The sequence below is a fragment of the Lissotriton helveticus genome, chromosome 12, assembly GCF_964261635.1.
Source record: "Lissotriton helveticus chromosome 12, aLisHel1.1, whole genome shotgun sequence".
Taxonomy (NCBI): Eukaryota; Metazoa; Chordata; class Amphibia; order Caudata; family Salamandridae; genus Lissotriton; species Lissotriton helveticus.
In genome coordinates, this window is record NC_136073.1 from 574,983,971 (window position 1) to 574,999,825 (window position 15,855).

At 44.0% G+C, this 15,855-nt stretch overlaps 1 protein-coding gene across 5 annotated transcripts in view; it reads left to right on the plus strand.

Annotated features, from left to right (window-relative positions):
- NDRG4 (NDRG family member 4) overlaps nt 1-15,855 on the plus strand; it is an 898,768-nt gene that overhangs the window by 515,593 nt on the left and 367,320 nt on the right. For all 5 annotated transcript variants that reach the window (XM_078670548.1, XM_078670547.1, XM_078670545.1 and 2 more), the window contains exon 3: nt 8,953-8,997. In XM_078670548.1, coding sequence (XP_078526674.1) covers nt 8,953-8,997 — 45 coding nt within the window. The remainder of the gene's footprint in view (nt 1-8,952; nt 8,998-15,855) is intronic.

Genomic DNA, 15,855 nt, shown 5'->3' on the forward strand with positions numbered 1-15,855 from the left:
ACTGTCCAAACGGTTACCTTTGCATTGTAATCGGTCAGTCGGAAATGTTTCAGAGTCAGTCGGAACCATAGGTTCTGACATGGTTTAGGAGAATCCGACTGCCGTTTGGAGCCTTTCCGACCGACATCGTAATGAGGCTCAAAATCTTTTCAGTTTGCTTAAATGGTCACAAAGAGGCTGCATTTTAAAATATCTTACAGGGGTAAGACACTTGTTGTAGAGATCATCGTGTGCCCAGCAAGTTTAAGGGGATTATAATAGTTGTTAGAAATGGGGGTCTCTAGTTGGCAGAGGTAGGTAACTTTGTCCAAATAGGGACCCTTGCTTCTAGTCAGAGTAAGGGTTATACACTCCTAAAATAACCCCTGCTCACCCACTTGGTAGCTTGGCTTATCTCAGAGGCAGTGTGTAAAGCATTTGTGAACACATACAGTAACACAGTGAAAACACTACGAATGGACACCACACCACTTTAGAAAAATAAGTGATCTTTATCTAAACCAAAACAAGATCACACAATAAAAATCCACAATACAGTATTAAAAAAATAAGGTTTTCAAATGGTAGAAATAGTTCAGTTCATTGCAAGTTGTAAATGCGACACTTTTCTCAAAAGTACCTTTTTTCTCGTGCTGCGGCAGGCGCTGTGACGGTTTCCTCGGCAATGCATCGGAAAACAGGTGCGGATGCGACACGGTTCTTCGGTGTTGCGTCGATTTTCCATCTCCCAGCGACAAACAGTCTCCAGAGGTCCTAAACAGCAGCAGGCACCTCTTTGCAGGTTGGAATTCCCAACAAGGAAATTCGGGGAGCTGGTGGTGAAATCTTTGCATCAATGAGTCTTCAGAACAGGAGGCAAGCCCAGTTTCAAGCCCTTGGAGATCTTCCTCAAGATGACAAAGCAAACAGCGAGGTCCTTTTCTCCTTTCCTTGGCAGCAAGCAGCCACTGCAGGCCAACCCCAGACAGCAAACAGCACAGGGGCAGTATTCCTCCTCAGCTTACCTGGCTCTTCTCCTTGGCAAAGGTTCCTCTTGATTTCCCAGAAGTGATCTAAAAGTCTGGGGTCTGGGCCCCTCCTTTTATACACCAAAATCCTTTGTTTTCTGAAGGGAAAGAGAGTGTATGTACCCAGCCGAAACCAGTTCTGTTGGGCTCTTTGTAAGTGCACAACAACCTCCTTTGTCAATGTGAGCCCTGGCTTCAGACACACCACAGGGGGGGCGAGCCATCATTGTGGAAGGCAGGCACAGCCCTATGCAGGTGAAGGTGCTACTCCTCCCACCCCTCCTGACTCATCAGACTTCTGGAGCCACAGCCCTCTTCCAGCCCCTGTCACCCAAAACCCAGACATGCAATACACAAACCTAGCAGAGGCACACTGGAGGGTTAGGCAAGAAAATACCTACTTTGTAAAAATGGTATTTTCAAACAGAATGTAAAAATCCCCCTCATTAAAAGATGCATCTTAACATTCTGAGTTCAGGCACACTAAACATTATTTTCCTATCTTGTTCCTAGAGTCAGTTATGTTTATAAGATGTTATAAACTAACTCCCCATTCTGGCCTACGGGACCAGATAGCCTTGCAATAGTGAAAAACGTAATTGGCAGTATTTCACTATCAGGACATGCCACACATATCAGGGCATGTCCTACCTTTAATATAAAATGCACCCTGCCCACAGGGGTACCTTGGGAATACCTTAAGGGTGACTAACAAGTAGAAAAGGGAAGGTTTAGGGACTGGCAAGTATGTGCACTAGTGGACATGGCAGTCCTAGACTGCACACAGAATATCCAATGGCAGGCTTGAATCACATTTTACACAAGCTGCTTCTGTGGGTGGCACAATCATTGATGCAAGCCCACCAGCAATCAATCAATTCAATACAAGTTTATTTGGACCAAAGATCCTCAAACGTTTTTAAAAAGTACATTAAGAGAACATCTAAAATCACAATTCATTATTAAAACATCATAAAAATTCATATTATACATTCAGCTTTCCTTTCAACTTTGCACATGACATTGGACACATAGAATTGCATAACATTTCAGTTATAATCCCTTTTAAGAAATACTTTGCATTTTTGGATGAGTTTCCCCAATTCTGTTAAAAGGTTTACTGCCTGAGCCCTTTTTTTAATATTATACTTTTTTAAAAATCGGCTGTAAAAACTCTATTCGTATATCTAAACCTTCTGGCAGTCCACTAGTATATGTAAAATGTCACATGTTGTTCCCAAAGTGCAGGTGCATTTTCCTTTACTGTCTATCATAGATCTTTTCACCCCATTGTTCGCGTAGCAAGGATTTTTCCCAATTCTTACCCTTAATAAATCTCTTCCTAATAGACAGTCAGGTAGCCTATTGATAGGAGGGAAGCGCTGTTCGTTTTGCCATGCAGTGGACATAAAGTGTACTGATTTTCTTCAAGAGGTAATCTTGGTCCTGTGCTCGAGAAATTTCTTTTCCATGGACCCTAAGTTCCCTCTTGTTGATCTTGATCAGAAGAGTGTGGGGCCACAGCTTAACCTTCATTACGTGACACGCTTTAGTGATGGTAGCTCTAATCTCTTTTGCCCATGTTAACTCGCTCTTTACAATCTCGTTTTTGCACCATTGTGAAATGTTAAAATCCTCTCCCGTTCCCAAGCGCTTCCAGAATCGTAGTAGTGCCATACAAGCTGGTATACCCCACGACGTAGTTCCCAATTCTAGTCTCACTGCCTGGACCATTGATGACTTAGGCAATGAAAATAGATTTTTTAACGTCTTACCCTCCTCGGCATCCCAACCATGTTTTCCACACAAATAAAGCAATTCTGCACCATACAAAAATGGTGGAGGTATCATAGCTGAATAAGCTTTTAAAACTGGTCTGTCAGATATCGTGCCATAAGCTGTGTTAAATTTTTTTAGTCCACTAACCGATGCTGATGATCTCAGCTTTAGTGCATCTAGGTGGGTATGCCATTGCAAACTTCTCTCGAACCACATCCCCAGATACCTATATTCTACTACCTTTTTCAACCTCTCAGAACCCAGAAACCAAGTAAACCCAATTTTCCTTCGACCAAAACCTAAAATCTTTGTCTAATCCATGTTGACGACAAGCTTTTTAAAACGATAATATTCGTTGAACCTATTTAGCTTTCTTTGCAGACCAATTTCCATTTGATCCATCATTACAAGATCGTCCACATATAATAGGCATGCAATATGTTTCCCATCTTGCTTCGGGCTTGCCCCATTTACATTGCCTAAAGTTGATGGCAAGTCTGCAATGAACAAGGAGAACAGGAGAGGGGCCAATACGTACCCCTGCCTCAGCCCATTACCAATCTCAATTTTCTGGGATAAGCTTCCCTCTACATCTAAAATTATCTGGGCCCAATTGTTTGTATGGAGAGCTTGAATCAGTCCTAACAAATCCCTTGGGATGTTCTATCCAATCAAAGTCTCCTACAGCAGCTCCTGGTCCACCAGGTCAAATGCTGCGCGGAAGTCCATTAAACAGCAGAACAAACTTTCCCTCTGCTCAATCGACTTCCGCGCAATGGACCAGAGAGCAAAACAGTGGTCGACCATTGAACGTCCCTCTTTAAACCCTCCCTGTTCTAGGGGTATAATCCGATTTACTTCTGCCCAGTCCTTAAGCAATCCCAAAATTTCTTTAGCGAATACTTTTTCTCCTATATCAAGGAGATTTATTAATCTATCGTTTTTTGGGGCTTTTGAATCACCTTTTTTGTGGATTGACCTTATAATTGCTCCTCTACAGTTTTCTGGTACAATGCCTGAGTTTAGGATCCCTAGAAACATTTTTGCAAAAAACTCTGCCCACCACTCAGGTGTTGTTTTTATAATCAAGGCAGATTATCTGGGCCTGTGGCCCGAGTAAGATTCAGACTTGCTATTATTTTCCTAATATGGCTGGAAGTAAAGTGTTCCTTTATATCCTCCCTCACTCCTGTCCATGCTATTGCACTTGCATTCTCTAGCAATGCCCATTTCCCATATATTTCTCCCAGTCAGCCTGTAGTGTAGTTCCTATATTCCCAAAAGGCTCTGCGCATTGGAATAATATATCCTATAGATGTGACGTAGGACTTAGGTCTACTAGGTCACTATCGAATATATTAGACCTAATTGTGAGTGTCAGCTAGCTCAGAGGTCACTAGAAACTTTCTCGAGTTCACAAAAAAGGATTTAGTTTCTGACAACCGCATAAACATGACAACTTTGTTTCCTCAAGATAAAACTGATCTTCAGAGTCGTGGAAACAATAGATAGATATTTTACTCAGTCATTCGTGCATGCTTCATTTCACCAGAGATGCAGAGAAATAGAGAGACGGGCGTTTTCAATGAAAGTATTTATTGAACAGTCTTCTTTCTCATGCAGAAGAAATGAACTGCTACAATCGCGATACTGGTTGTAAAGTATAATGCGTAGAGTAAAAAGAGTGTTATAAAATAATACTGTAAAAGCATTGTATGGTTCCTAGACTATAGATAAATACATACATAAATAACAAAGGCTAAAAAGCACTCAACTGGGGCTTCTAAAATACGCCTACCCCAATGTACCTAACCTAAGTCTAGTACGAGGGAAGAAGTAAGTGGGGTGTAGCATAAATGTAGTATTCTTTGTGCCAAGAACCTATCCAAGATTTCTCTTAGGGTCTAATCGGCTCCGTACCTTGGTTTAGAATGAAGGAGGTCAGTTTCAGGACTCGATTTCCCAACAACCCGCAAGGGTAGCTTGGAAACACTGGAGCTGAATTTCTCGGCCAGAGAAAAGACAACGTCTCTCTCAGTGCATCTGCTGGAGGTTCGGCTTCCATCGGCACTTGCTGTAGCAGGATGTGTCGGGCAAGTAGATAGTCGAACTGCTCAAAACCACCGTGTGTTTGCTAGGGCAAGTGTGCGCATATTTATACCTTGAAGGTGCCGAGATTGACGTAAAGGTGGACATAATAACGTAATCAAAGAGTCTCAGTTCTTTGAAAACTCCATGAGTTCTTGGATAAGTCAATATTCAAGCAAGGTGAAGTCCCTAACTGCTGAAGCCGAGTTTTCCAAGAAATCGTTGTGGATTATCGGAACTAGTGGAAGTAGCCATGCCGTATTTGGACTGCATGAGCTATGTCCAAATATGGTTATGATTTCTATGCATATATAAGGACATGGTGATTTATATCTATATAAGGGCATGAATCGTGAAAATTACACTAGGATCCTAAAATGTTCTACAACAAGCCCACCCAGTTGTCTTCGGGGACCATACAGTGCAGGGATCCTGATGTTTTGCCGGAGCTTTCTTGGACCAGCTTCCAAAACCCTTTCACGTCTTTGGACTCAATTACAGCTAACATACTTGTCAACAACTATCTTTATAGCTTCTTTTTTTATTTCTAATTGTCGATTTATATTTTATCCTTTGTTTCTGGGGGGCCAGGGATACTTCCACATTATACCTTGCCCTCAATCTTCTTTCACTTTGTCTAATACATGCTTTGGCTTTACGGCATTCCTCATCGAATCATGGTCGATCTTTGTTATGGAGTCTCTTTTTACTGACTTGTGACTCCTTCAAGGCCCTAAAAACATTTAAACTGAAAATGTAGTACGCATAGCATATATAGAAGAAGATTTAACACTATTTCCGTAGAGTAATTGACACTAAAAACACAACTTATGTGTAGATAAAATAAAGATCAATCTTACGTTTCAGCTATAAAGAAAATACATACACAGCTACACTGGACTTCAACATCAGCAACATTGGTCTTATACAATTTGGCAACGATTGCGCAAAACCCCAAAAAAGGACAGAAGAGAGTAGGGAAATTGGAGGTAGGACAGAAGGAAGTGCAAAATACAACAGAGATATAAATACTTATAAACAGAGAGAGGATTTTGACCAATGTTCCGATGGTTAAGTTCCCAGCTTGATGCTTGCAGTAAGCTCCTGCTGTCTGCTATGGGCCAAGGGGCCCCCTTTAAAATGATCAACCTGCCCTAATGGTTGTACCTCCTCCATAATTATCTATATGCCCTACTGGGGGGGTTTCTTCACCTCCCTGCAATCTGTCATCAATAATTATATATGGGGTGGCAGGACCCCCAGGGTGGCACTCAATAAATGTGTGCAAATCCCATATGATGGAAGGTTGGGACTGGTGGACATCTAAAAATATTATTACGCCTATCGACTATTGCCCATCAATGACTGGCTGTATGCAGATGGGATGACTTCGCAATTCGGCCTAGAGATTTTCTGGGTCACGGTACCAGTCCCCTTGCATAATTTTATAGCTACTGGGCTTCTAAGGATTTACCCAAAGTTACCAGAATCATGATTGAATGTTGCCACAAAGCATTGAGGGCTGTGAAATGGAATGGTAGACTTACTAAGCAAACGCCTCTCTGGCACAGGACCTGGTTACTGGTTACAGCTCAGTGGATTTGTTGGGTGGGACGCTATTGGGATCTCCACCCTGGGTGAGGTCTGGAAGTATTCACACATGAAGTCCTTTGGGCAACTTCGAACAGAATTTATGCTTTATAAGACACATTTTGTATATCTTCAGCACCGACACACTCAGGATAAATCCTCCTAATATCTCTAGGACATCCCAGACTTCAATCCGTTAGAATCCAAGTTGATGTTAGAAAGAGAAGGGGTGGGCTTATCTCCTCAATATACAAAGGCTTATTGTCAACCTGCCAGATCTGATGCAGTCACTTAGGGAGCGCAGGGTGAGTGATTTGGGCTGGAGGATGAAGGCTGGGTTGAGGCTAAAATGGCTGCATGAGAGCTTGTGATTCTGGCGCTGCTTTCTCCAAATCCATATTTTCATACAATATGTTCCACACCAACATGCCTGTACAGGATAGGAAAGAACACCTCGCCAGATTGCACTAGATGAGGAGTGGCTGAGGATAACATTTTATACATGGTATGGGAATGTCCTGTGATATTTAGATACTGAACAAGGTTTCACTCACGCTTGGCTGAAATTACTGGGTTTTTGACTGATTTGGACTCCTGCATGGAGTTGATGGGAATAATGTCGGGATGGGAATTGGGTGGGGAAGAAATTGGTCGCAATGTGTCTGATTATTGCTAAAAGGGAGATAGCACGGAAATGGAGATTGGTGACGACCCCGACTACCATAGAGTGGACACGAACAATGGACTTCTGTGCAGCTGCGAAAGAAAAGGCTATACTTGGCCGAAGGGTGCCCCAGGAAATATTAAAAAATGTGGTTACCGTGGCTGATTGTGACGAGTTAATTGTTGAATACCTTAGACTTGGGGGCTGGGAGATGGATGACTCGAGGAAATCAGTTATCCAATATATGTAAGGGGAAACAAATACACTACAATTCAGTTGCTATTCAGTCTCTTCTGCCCAACATCCATCAGTTTCCCATCTCCTGTACACGTCCGTTAATTCTGGTACCTCGGAGTCAGCGTCCTGCGGTGCCTCTATCCTTGACACTGTGTTCCTTGTACAGCGTCCCCTTGTGTACAGTGTCCAGTTGTACACAGTGATCCATGTTCACAGTGTTTACTTATACGCAGTGTGCCTTGTGCAGTGTCCAGTTGTAAATAGTGTTACGTTATACAAAGAGTTCCTTGTACAGAGTCTTTAGTTGTACACTGGCTTCCTTGCTATTCAGTCTCCTGGACTCAGTGTTGCTAGCACTTGGGTCTCTGGGACCCAGTGTCCCTAAATGCCCCTTTTCCTTTTACACTATGCCCTTGCTGTTAAACCTCTTGTACTCAGTGTTGTTTAGTGTCCAGTATCTTGTACACAGTGCCTGTGGCTGTCTGGTCTCTCATGCACACTGCCTCCCTGCGTTTCGCTCTCTCTTGTACACTTTTGTCAACATGCATCAAGGTAAATTGCTTTCGCAAACGGTGCGAATCGCAAAATTCGGCCGTTTGCGAATGCAATTTCCTTTTTTGGGATGCATCATGTTTTTTTTTATTTTTTCGCAATTTAAGGAATCGCAATTATGTTGCGATTTCTTAAATTGCGATTGCATTTAAGAACTCGCAATTTGTGATTTCCTAAATGCAATGCATGAATATTTTTTTTTTGCGAATTCGCAAATAGGAAGAGGTAAATTACCATGAAGTTGAACTTCATGGTAATTTGCGCAAACTTTCAAAAATGCACAAAAGTGCATTTTTGAAAGTTTGATTTTACACACACACATGCCCTTGGGGCATGTGTGTGTGAAAAATTTTCTTAAAGTTACATTTCAGGGGTGCAGGGGGGGTCCTTGGAACCCCTCCTGCACCTTTCAAATAGAATTCTCATTTTGCGGTTCCTTAATTGCGAATCGCAAAATGAGAATGGCCTCCCATTCATTCTTATGGGCCTCTAGGGCCATAGGAATCAATGGGAAGGGATTCCTTAATTGCGATTCTCAAATTGTGAATCGCAATTAAGGAAAATTAAGGAATCGCAAAAAATATTGAGATTTCTTAATGCATAGCATTTTGCGATTTCCTAATTGCGATTCCTTAATTTTCGCAATTAAGAAATCGCAAAATGTTACAATGATGCATGTGGCCGTTTGCCCCCTGATGTGTACTCTCTTATAAAACCTGCCACTTGTTGCTAGGGCTCTTGTATCCAACATTCTGTTGTGCCTTGTCTCCTGAACACAATATCCATTAATATCTGTCCCTAGTACCCTACGTTCCTGAATGTCTTATTTCTTCTACACAGTGCCTCCTGCTGTCCAGTCCCTTCTGTAGTGTGCCCCTAACTGGTATAATTCTTGGACACACTGCCCCCTGCTGTCCAGCCTCAGATACTCAGTGTCGCTTACTCTCCTGTCTCTTGTACACATCGCCTATGACAGTCTTCCCACTTTATATTCTTGATGCATGACTGACTGTCTTTTCTTTCTTTCTTTTGTAGGAGAGCACGGACACATTCCTGTCTGCCGTCGACACTGACTGGAAGGTAAGACCCCAGGCCTTGTGCCTGCAACACTTGAATAAAAATGGTGAACACACTCACAGTCTCTTGGTTAATGAAAAGGGGGGAAGTGGGCGGTAGGAGAGAGGTACAGAATGTACCACTACACTGGCTATGGAGGAGACCAAATTAAAGATTACAAAACCACTGATTATGTATATATACGCCATTTAAATTCAGTGCATGCAAATGTAGTTCATATGCAGCTGCGGTCTGTCCATATGGGCTGAGGGGCCGTGCCCCCCATATTTTTCCAGGCAAGAAGAGTGTCTGGCAGTCTGAACAAAGGTCAGCCTGACAGACATTCTTCTGGTTCAGGTCAGGCAGCCAGGAGTTAGACATGCGCTAAATGTGCAGGCTCCAGACTGACTGAGCTGAACTTTGCCAGGCTGAGGATTTCACAGTCCTGTGGGCATGACCTCCTCAGCCTGGCAAAACTGCCTCCACACCCTTCCCCTTGAGATGAAGGGGAGCATCACTGATTGCCTCTGACCTGAGCACTTCAGTTTTAAGCCCTGAAGTGCCCAGGGTTGAGTGTCAATCAGTGACACCTTGTCACAGAGTGGGTGGGCTCAGCAGTCTCACTGACCCATCCCAAACAGTGACAGGATTGAGACTGCTGCCTTCCCTCATTTGCTGACCTCAGGACATCCAATGAGGGAAGGCAGCAGTCCCAAATCCTCCTGGGACCCCTGAGGGTTCCCTGTCGAAGAGCTGCTATTTAGGTAAGTTATATGGGGTTTTTTGTTTGGGGCGTGCATGCGTATGCATGAAGGCATGTGTATTTGTTAGTGAGTGTTGTTAATGGGTGTGTGTGTGTGTGTGTGTTGCTCGTGCAAATGAATGGATGTGAGTGAGTGAGGTGTATGTGTGCACATGTGCACCCCTCCCTGGTAAAATTACTGACTGCCGATATTAATATGAATATCTTGAAAACCTCCGACCTATGTTGCACTCCCCTGTACCAAATATGGGCTCTTTACATGGCCTGACTTCACCAGTGGCGGCACCTCTGCTAAGGCAGAGGAGCGTCGCCGACTGCTTTGTGCAGTGTAAAAAAATGAAAAATAAAATGATAACAACTGGATGTAATCATTTTATTTGTTCCTGCTGCGGTGTCTTGGTGGGCAGATCTTCTCTGCTCTCAGAGCGGGGGAGGAGTGGTGGGCACTATGTAAGTGCGCATGAATGTTTGGCCGGCCCTCTCAGGCCAGCCAAACAGTCATGCATACTTTGCCTGTTCTCCACCCAGGCTGCATTGTAGCCTGGGTGGAGAACATGCCCAGGCTCCCATTCCCTGGCTAAGCGCGGAACCACGTGGAGCCTGGGAGCCAGGAAGATGGTGGAGAAGAGGCAGTGGTTGGCTAGCCAGCTAGCCAGCCGGCATGTAAGTGATTTTTTTTTAAATAACCCCACTTCCCCCCTCCCCGCCCCATTGCTGCTTCCTGGGAGCAGACATCACTGGACCTCCCAGCACCTTAGTATTGGCACTCTCAGCGTATACTACTACTAAAGGTAAGTAAAGATTTGCACCCAACCCTTGTATCACAAATCATAATCCCAACGTGAAGGACCCCACTCGATCCTTCCCACAAACGTTTGCAGATACTGTCACTTGGCAACGACATTTTTATCAACTTCAAATTCTGATTTCGAGCTGAGGGCAGATTGCGCCCTTTGCAGCTTGTGTTCCCAGCTGCCACCAGGCTCTAGCTGGTGACAGCTGCGAGAGGAAACAAGGAAAACGGCAAGAACTATCCATCACAATGCAAAAATAATCGCCGACCATCCAAGTTTAGATTCTGTGATAAGACGTTGAGTAAAGCCATAGTTCAAAAATGTTTCACGTATCCTTTTCGATAATGGACGGTGGATGTTACACAAAGTGTCTACATTCTAACTAAATTATGCAGCTAGAAAGGGAAAATGATGCGGCTTAATGTGGCACCGTTTGTAATAGTATTACCTCATCACTTTGCAATTTTTACATATGACTACACTTCCTGGGCAAAGGTTTCATTCATCTTGTTAGTAAATTGCCTGCCAGGCATGGTGTAAGAGGGCAGGCTGTGGACTGCAGTGTAAGCATGCTGACTGGAGGGCTGGTGTGAGGACCATCTGTGAAGGATGCTGTCAGGGGATGAGATGCAGCGGGTCGGGTAAGGGTGATGCTGACGGGGATGGATTGGGAGGGCGGGCCGGGGGTCGGTGACGTGTCGCCGCGCGAGGCACTTGTGATAATCCTTCGTTGTTGATGCCGCGCGCGCGCCGCTCCCGGGAGGTGGCGGGGCAGCTCCGCTTCCGAGTCTTGAATCAGCAGTTTCTCCACATGAGCAGTGTCACCGCTCTGCAAAGAAGGCTCCGTTGCCTTGGAAACGGTTTCCATGGCAATCATCCCCTTTTTTTTCTCCACCTAATTTCGACCTTCTAGCACTTTCGGTAGTTATTTAGAGATAGAACACGCCAGTCTGCCCGCCCTACAGATCTAGGGACAAGACGTGCGAGCTCTCCTACAGTGCTAAGTGCCGCCACCTCCGGTGTGGGAGGCGGGGCGGGGCGGAGAGTCACGGTCGCTGCCTCAGGCGGCGGCTCCACGGGAGAAGCAGCAAACCCAGACACTGCCATCATGGCCTTCTCTCGCTTTGCAGCAATAAACAACTTCACCTTGATTGATACATCTTTTTTTAGAGCGAATGCAGTCCATGGACATTGTAGCGCTTTACATGAGCACCAGTTACTTGACAGAAGTCCAGATTCATTTAGTTATTGTTTATTTTAAGACACTGGAGAGTTTAAGTGATTTGCCCAGAATCACAGAATGTTGAGCAGACGCCAAAACTCGAACTTGGGGGCATATTATCAAGGGGGTTTATCTCCGCTTTTTTGGCTTTAAAAGCTAAGAAAGCGGAGATTTATTTATTTATTTATTTATTCAAAGTTTTATATAGCGCGAACAAGATCTTTGCAGATATCAGAGCGCTTTACAGAAACAAGGGGTCGGGGCAACAAGAGGGTGATTAACCCCTTCGACGCTCATGACGGAACGGTTCCGTCATGAGCGTCGGTTGGGTTGTGCTCATGACGGAACCGTTCCGTCTTGAGCCCGTTGGCTCATTAGAACGTTCAGCACAGCGCAGGAATCTGCACCGCGCTGATGTGGTTAAACAAACTATTGGGTACAATATAGTAGTCGGTAGTAAGTGAGTAGCAAAATAGGATAGCAATCATGTAAAAAATATAATAACAATAAACAATCAGGTAACCAATCATACAAAAACGGTGCAAAGTCTTTGATCCAACAACAATAGAGTTCAGGTGAACTTGGCCATAAGGATGGCTTTTACCTCTTTCTTAAAAAATGCAGAGGAAGAAATAAGCCTGGTTTCAGGAGGGAGTGCATTCCAGATCCTGGGTGCCATTCCTGAGAAGGAGCGTTTGTATGTTTTTTCCTTCTGGAATCTTCGAGGTTTCAGGAGGAGATTTTTTGTACTTCTGTTGGATCTCGAGCCTCCTGATATAGTCAGCTTTTGAGTGAGGTAGTTGGGTGACTTGTGGTGTACGGCCGAGTGTGTCATACAGGCAATTTTCAGCTGTATTCTGGCTTCAAAAGGCAACCAGTTCAGGGATTTTAAGTCAGGGGATATATGCGAGTGTTTTCTTGACCCAGTGATGAGTCTCGCGGCAGCGTTCAAGGAGGCTCTTAGGGGTGCGGTTGTTGATAGGGGGAGTCTGCTGAGAGCCACAATTCCGTAGTCTATGCGAGGGTTGACTAGGGCTTGTACAGCAGTTTGGAAGTCCTTAGCTGGGAAGAAGGGTTTAAGTTTCCTCAAAGTGTTGATTTGGAAATTAGCTCCTTTAGTTGCTTTGCTAATGTGCTGCTGCATGTTGAGGTTGGCGTCAGGTGTGATACCTAAGGATTTCGTGGAATCCACGATGGTGGGTTGGACATTGAGCGCAGTTAGGTGATTGAGCCAGATTTGGGTGTCGGCGATTTTCGCCAGAGGTGAGATCAGAAGGAACTCGGTTTTCAGAGCATTTAGTTTGAGGTGATTATCGGCCAACCATGATTGGGTGTTTCTGAGTGTGTAATTCAGAAGTTTGATGTCTTCCGGGGATTGTAGCTTGAGGTAAAGTTGAGTGTCATCGGCGTACATATGGAAGTGTACATTAGATGCTTGAAGCAAGGTGGTGAGTGGTTCCATGACGAGGTTGAACAATGTGGGGGATAGGGAAGATCCTTGTGGGACGCCTAAAGTTACAGGCACAGATGAGGACAGCACGTTGTTGATCTTGAACTTCTGAGACCGGTTATGTAGGAAGGAAGTGAACCATTTGAGAACAGTCCCAGATAAACCCATTCTGGTATTTAACAGCTCCAATAGGTTCTCATGTTTGACAGTATCAAATGCTGAGGAGAGATCAAGAAGGATGAGGAGGCAGGAATCATTGCGATCAAGGATTTGGAGGGCGTCATCAATTATGTGCGTCATAGCCGTTTCCGTACTGTGTTTTGCTCGGAAGCCTGATTGATGAGGGTTGAGGAGGTCAAACTGATCAATGTGTTTTGTCAGTTGGAGTTGTACGCATTTTATTAATAATTTGAGATAATTTAAAATTATCTCCCTATTACCTAGCTGTCGCTAACACCAGTTAGTGACAGCTAGTAGGAGATAGCGACCATCTTGAGCCCCGCTTTGCATGTCAGTGAAATTTATCACTAATGACATGCAAAGTGGGCGTGCCAAGATGTTAGCGACTGGAAACAGTCGCTAACATCGCTATCTCCTATTACCAACTTTTGGAGATATTCGCGCTAAGCGCGAATATCTCCAAAAGCTAACACCTGCCCCTGAGCAGTTCTTAGCCATGTTATCCAATGGTAGGTGGATAACATGGCTAAGAGCATTAGCTCGGTAACGCATGAATATCGCTGACTTTTCAGCGATATTCATGCATTTCGGCCGATTTTTATCGCTTAGGAGATAAACCTTGATAATAGCAAGGCTCCTAAGCGATAAAAATAGCCGCAGCTCGGCGATAAAAATATTGCAGCTAAGTCAACATAGCGATAATTATCGCTAGTTGTTGGTAATATGCCCCTTGGTTCCTTAGTTCCAAAGTCAGTAGCTCTGAGTGTGACATGTCCTTTCACCATTGTAATTTTTCAACTAAAGCATCACTCTCGGCGCAAATGTTGGCAGTCCGGGTGAATGGGGCAAATATTTTTTTTAAGCAAATTGTATTGATTTTTGTTTGTGCCACCCAGCCAGGTGTACTCTGAAGAGCTGAATGAAGCGGAGGGCCTAGGGAATGTCTGCCAGGTAAAATAGATAGGTGGGGAGTAATTAGCGGTTCACCTGAATCCTTAGTGGAGCCGCTCATAAATGTGAAACAAGCATTGGCAAAGCCAATAGTTCTTGCCTATGCGCAAGCTAATATTCTTGCCAATATGTTTTAGCAGTGGCGTAATATAAGCCCCCGCAGCCCCCACAGTGCAGAGGGATCCGAGCTCAGCTCAGTACCCTGGACTGAGAGCTCATGTCTGACTCCAGAGTGGGCCCCTCCATGTACTTTGCAGAGGGCTCCCTCAAGTTTCGTTACGCCACTGCCTCCCCTCCAATTCTTGTGGGCTCCTAAAATATAGATTATTTCTCTACTGTGTCTGTGCTGATATAATCCCTACAGACCCTATTTTCTGGAATCACACACATCAATACTGCTATGAGTGTGATTCTGGATTTACGTCAGCTCCGATTACTTCTTTGGTTACAAGGGAAAGTTGTACACCTCCAGTTTGCAAGATGGGTTGCACTGATGTTGTCATGCCTTCCATTCTTCTGACCACCCAGGAACTAATACGACTCTGTGACAGAGCTTCTACTCACATATGAACATAAAGACTACATGGCCAAGTGCATCATACGGGCTACTGCATCCATTATCCACACCTGGATTCATGGCTAGGATTATCTTTGGATGCCATTACTTGCTTACCATGTCATTAGAAACACTGTGATCAGGTATATTGTCAGTTCACTTGTCGAAGAATACCTCAGAAGTTACATCAGGTTTAATTACAATGTAAGGGTCCACATGTTTACCGCTAGCAGAATCTGCTTATAATAATGCCCAACATTCTTCTACAAGGAAGTCTCCATTCTCCAGTAACCTTGACAAACATACCCTGGTGCGTCTGCTTTGTTCCAGCACTTACATTCCTGTCCAAAATCCAGTAGCTGTTACTCTTGCTAAGAAATCGCGTGATGTATAGACCATGGAAAAAATCGAATAAATACAAAATAGCAGTTAAAACTACAAGCTGAGAAGAATCGATGAGACATTCCAGTATTTGCTGTGCAAGATTGCGTATAATTGAACACCAGTCATAAACAGATATCTAACATCAACACAAAGTTAAAGCCTCACTAAATGGGATCCTACAACATACTCAAAAGTCATAAACCCAGAGACCATGAAGTTGCTCATACCCAAAGAAACGAGCATACATCAAGGGCCAGATGTAGGTAGCCCAATACCGGTCGGTAATGGCCGAAATTACCGAACTTCGGCCGTTACCGACCGGTATTTAGGGTTTGATATGTAGGAGGCAGGTTTAAGGATTCGGTAATTTACCGAGCGGTAAGTTAAGAAATCAGTAAATTACCGAATTCTTAAAATACTGATTCGGTAAATTACCGAATCCTTAATGTAGGGAGCACTCAAATGAGTGCATTTTCCATTCTAAGGATTCGTTATTTACCACCAAGTACAAGTTGGTGGTAAATACCGGATACCTTTAAAAAAGCAATTATTTGCTTTTTTAAAAGTGCCATGTGGCAGACA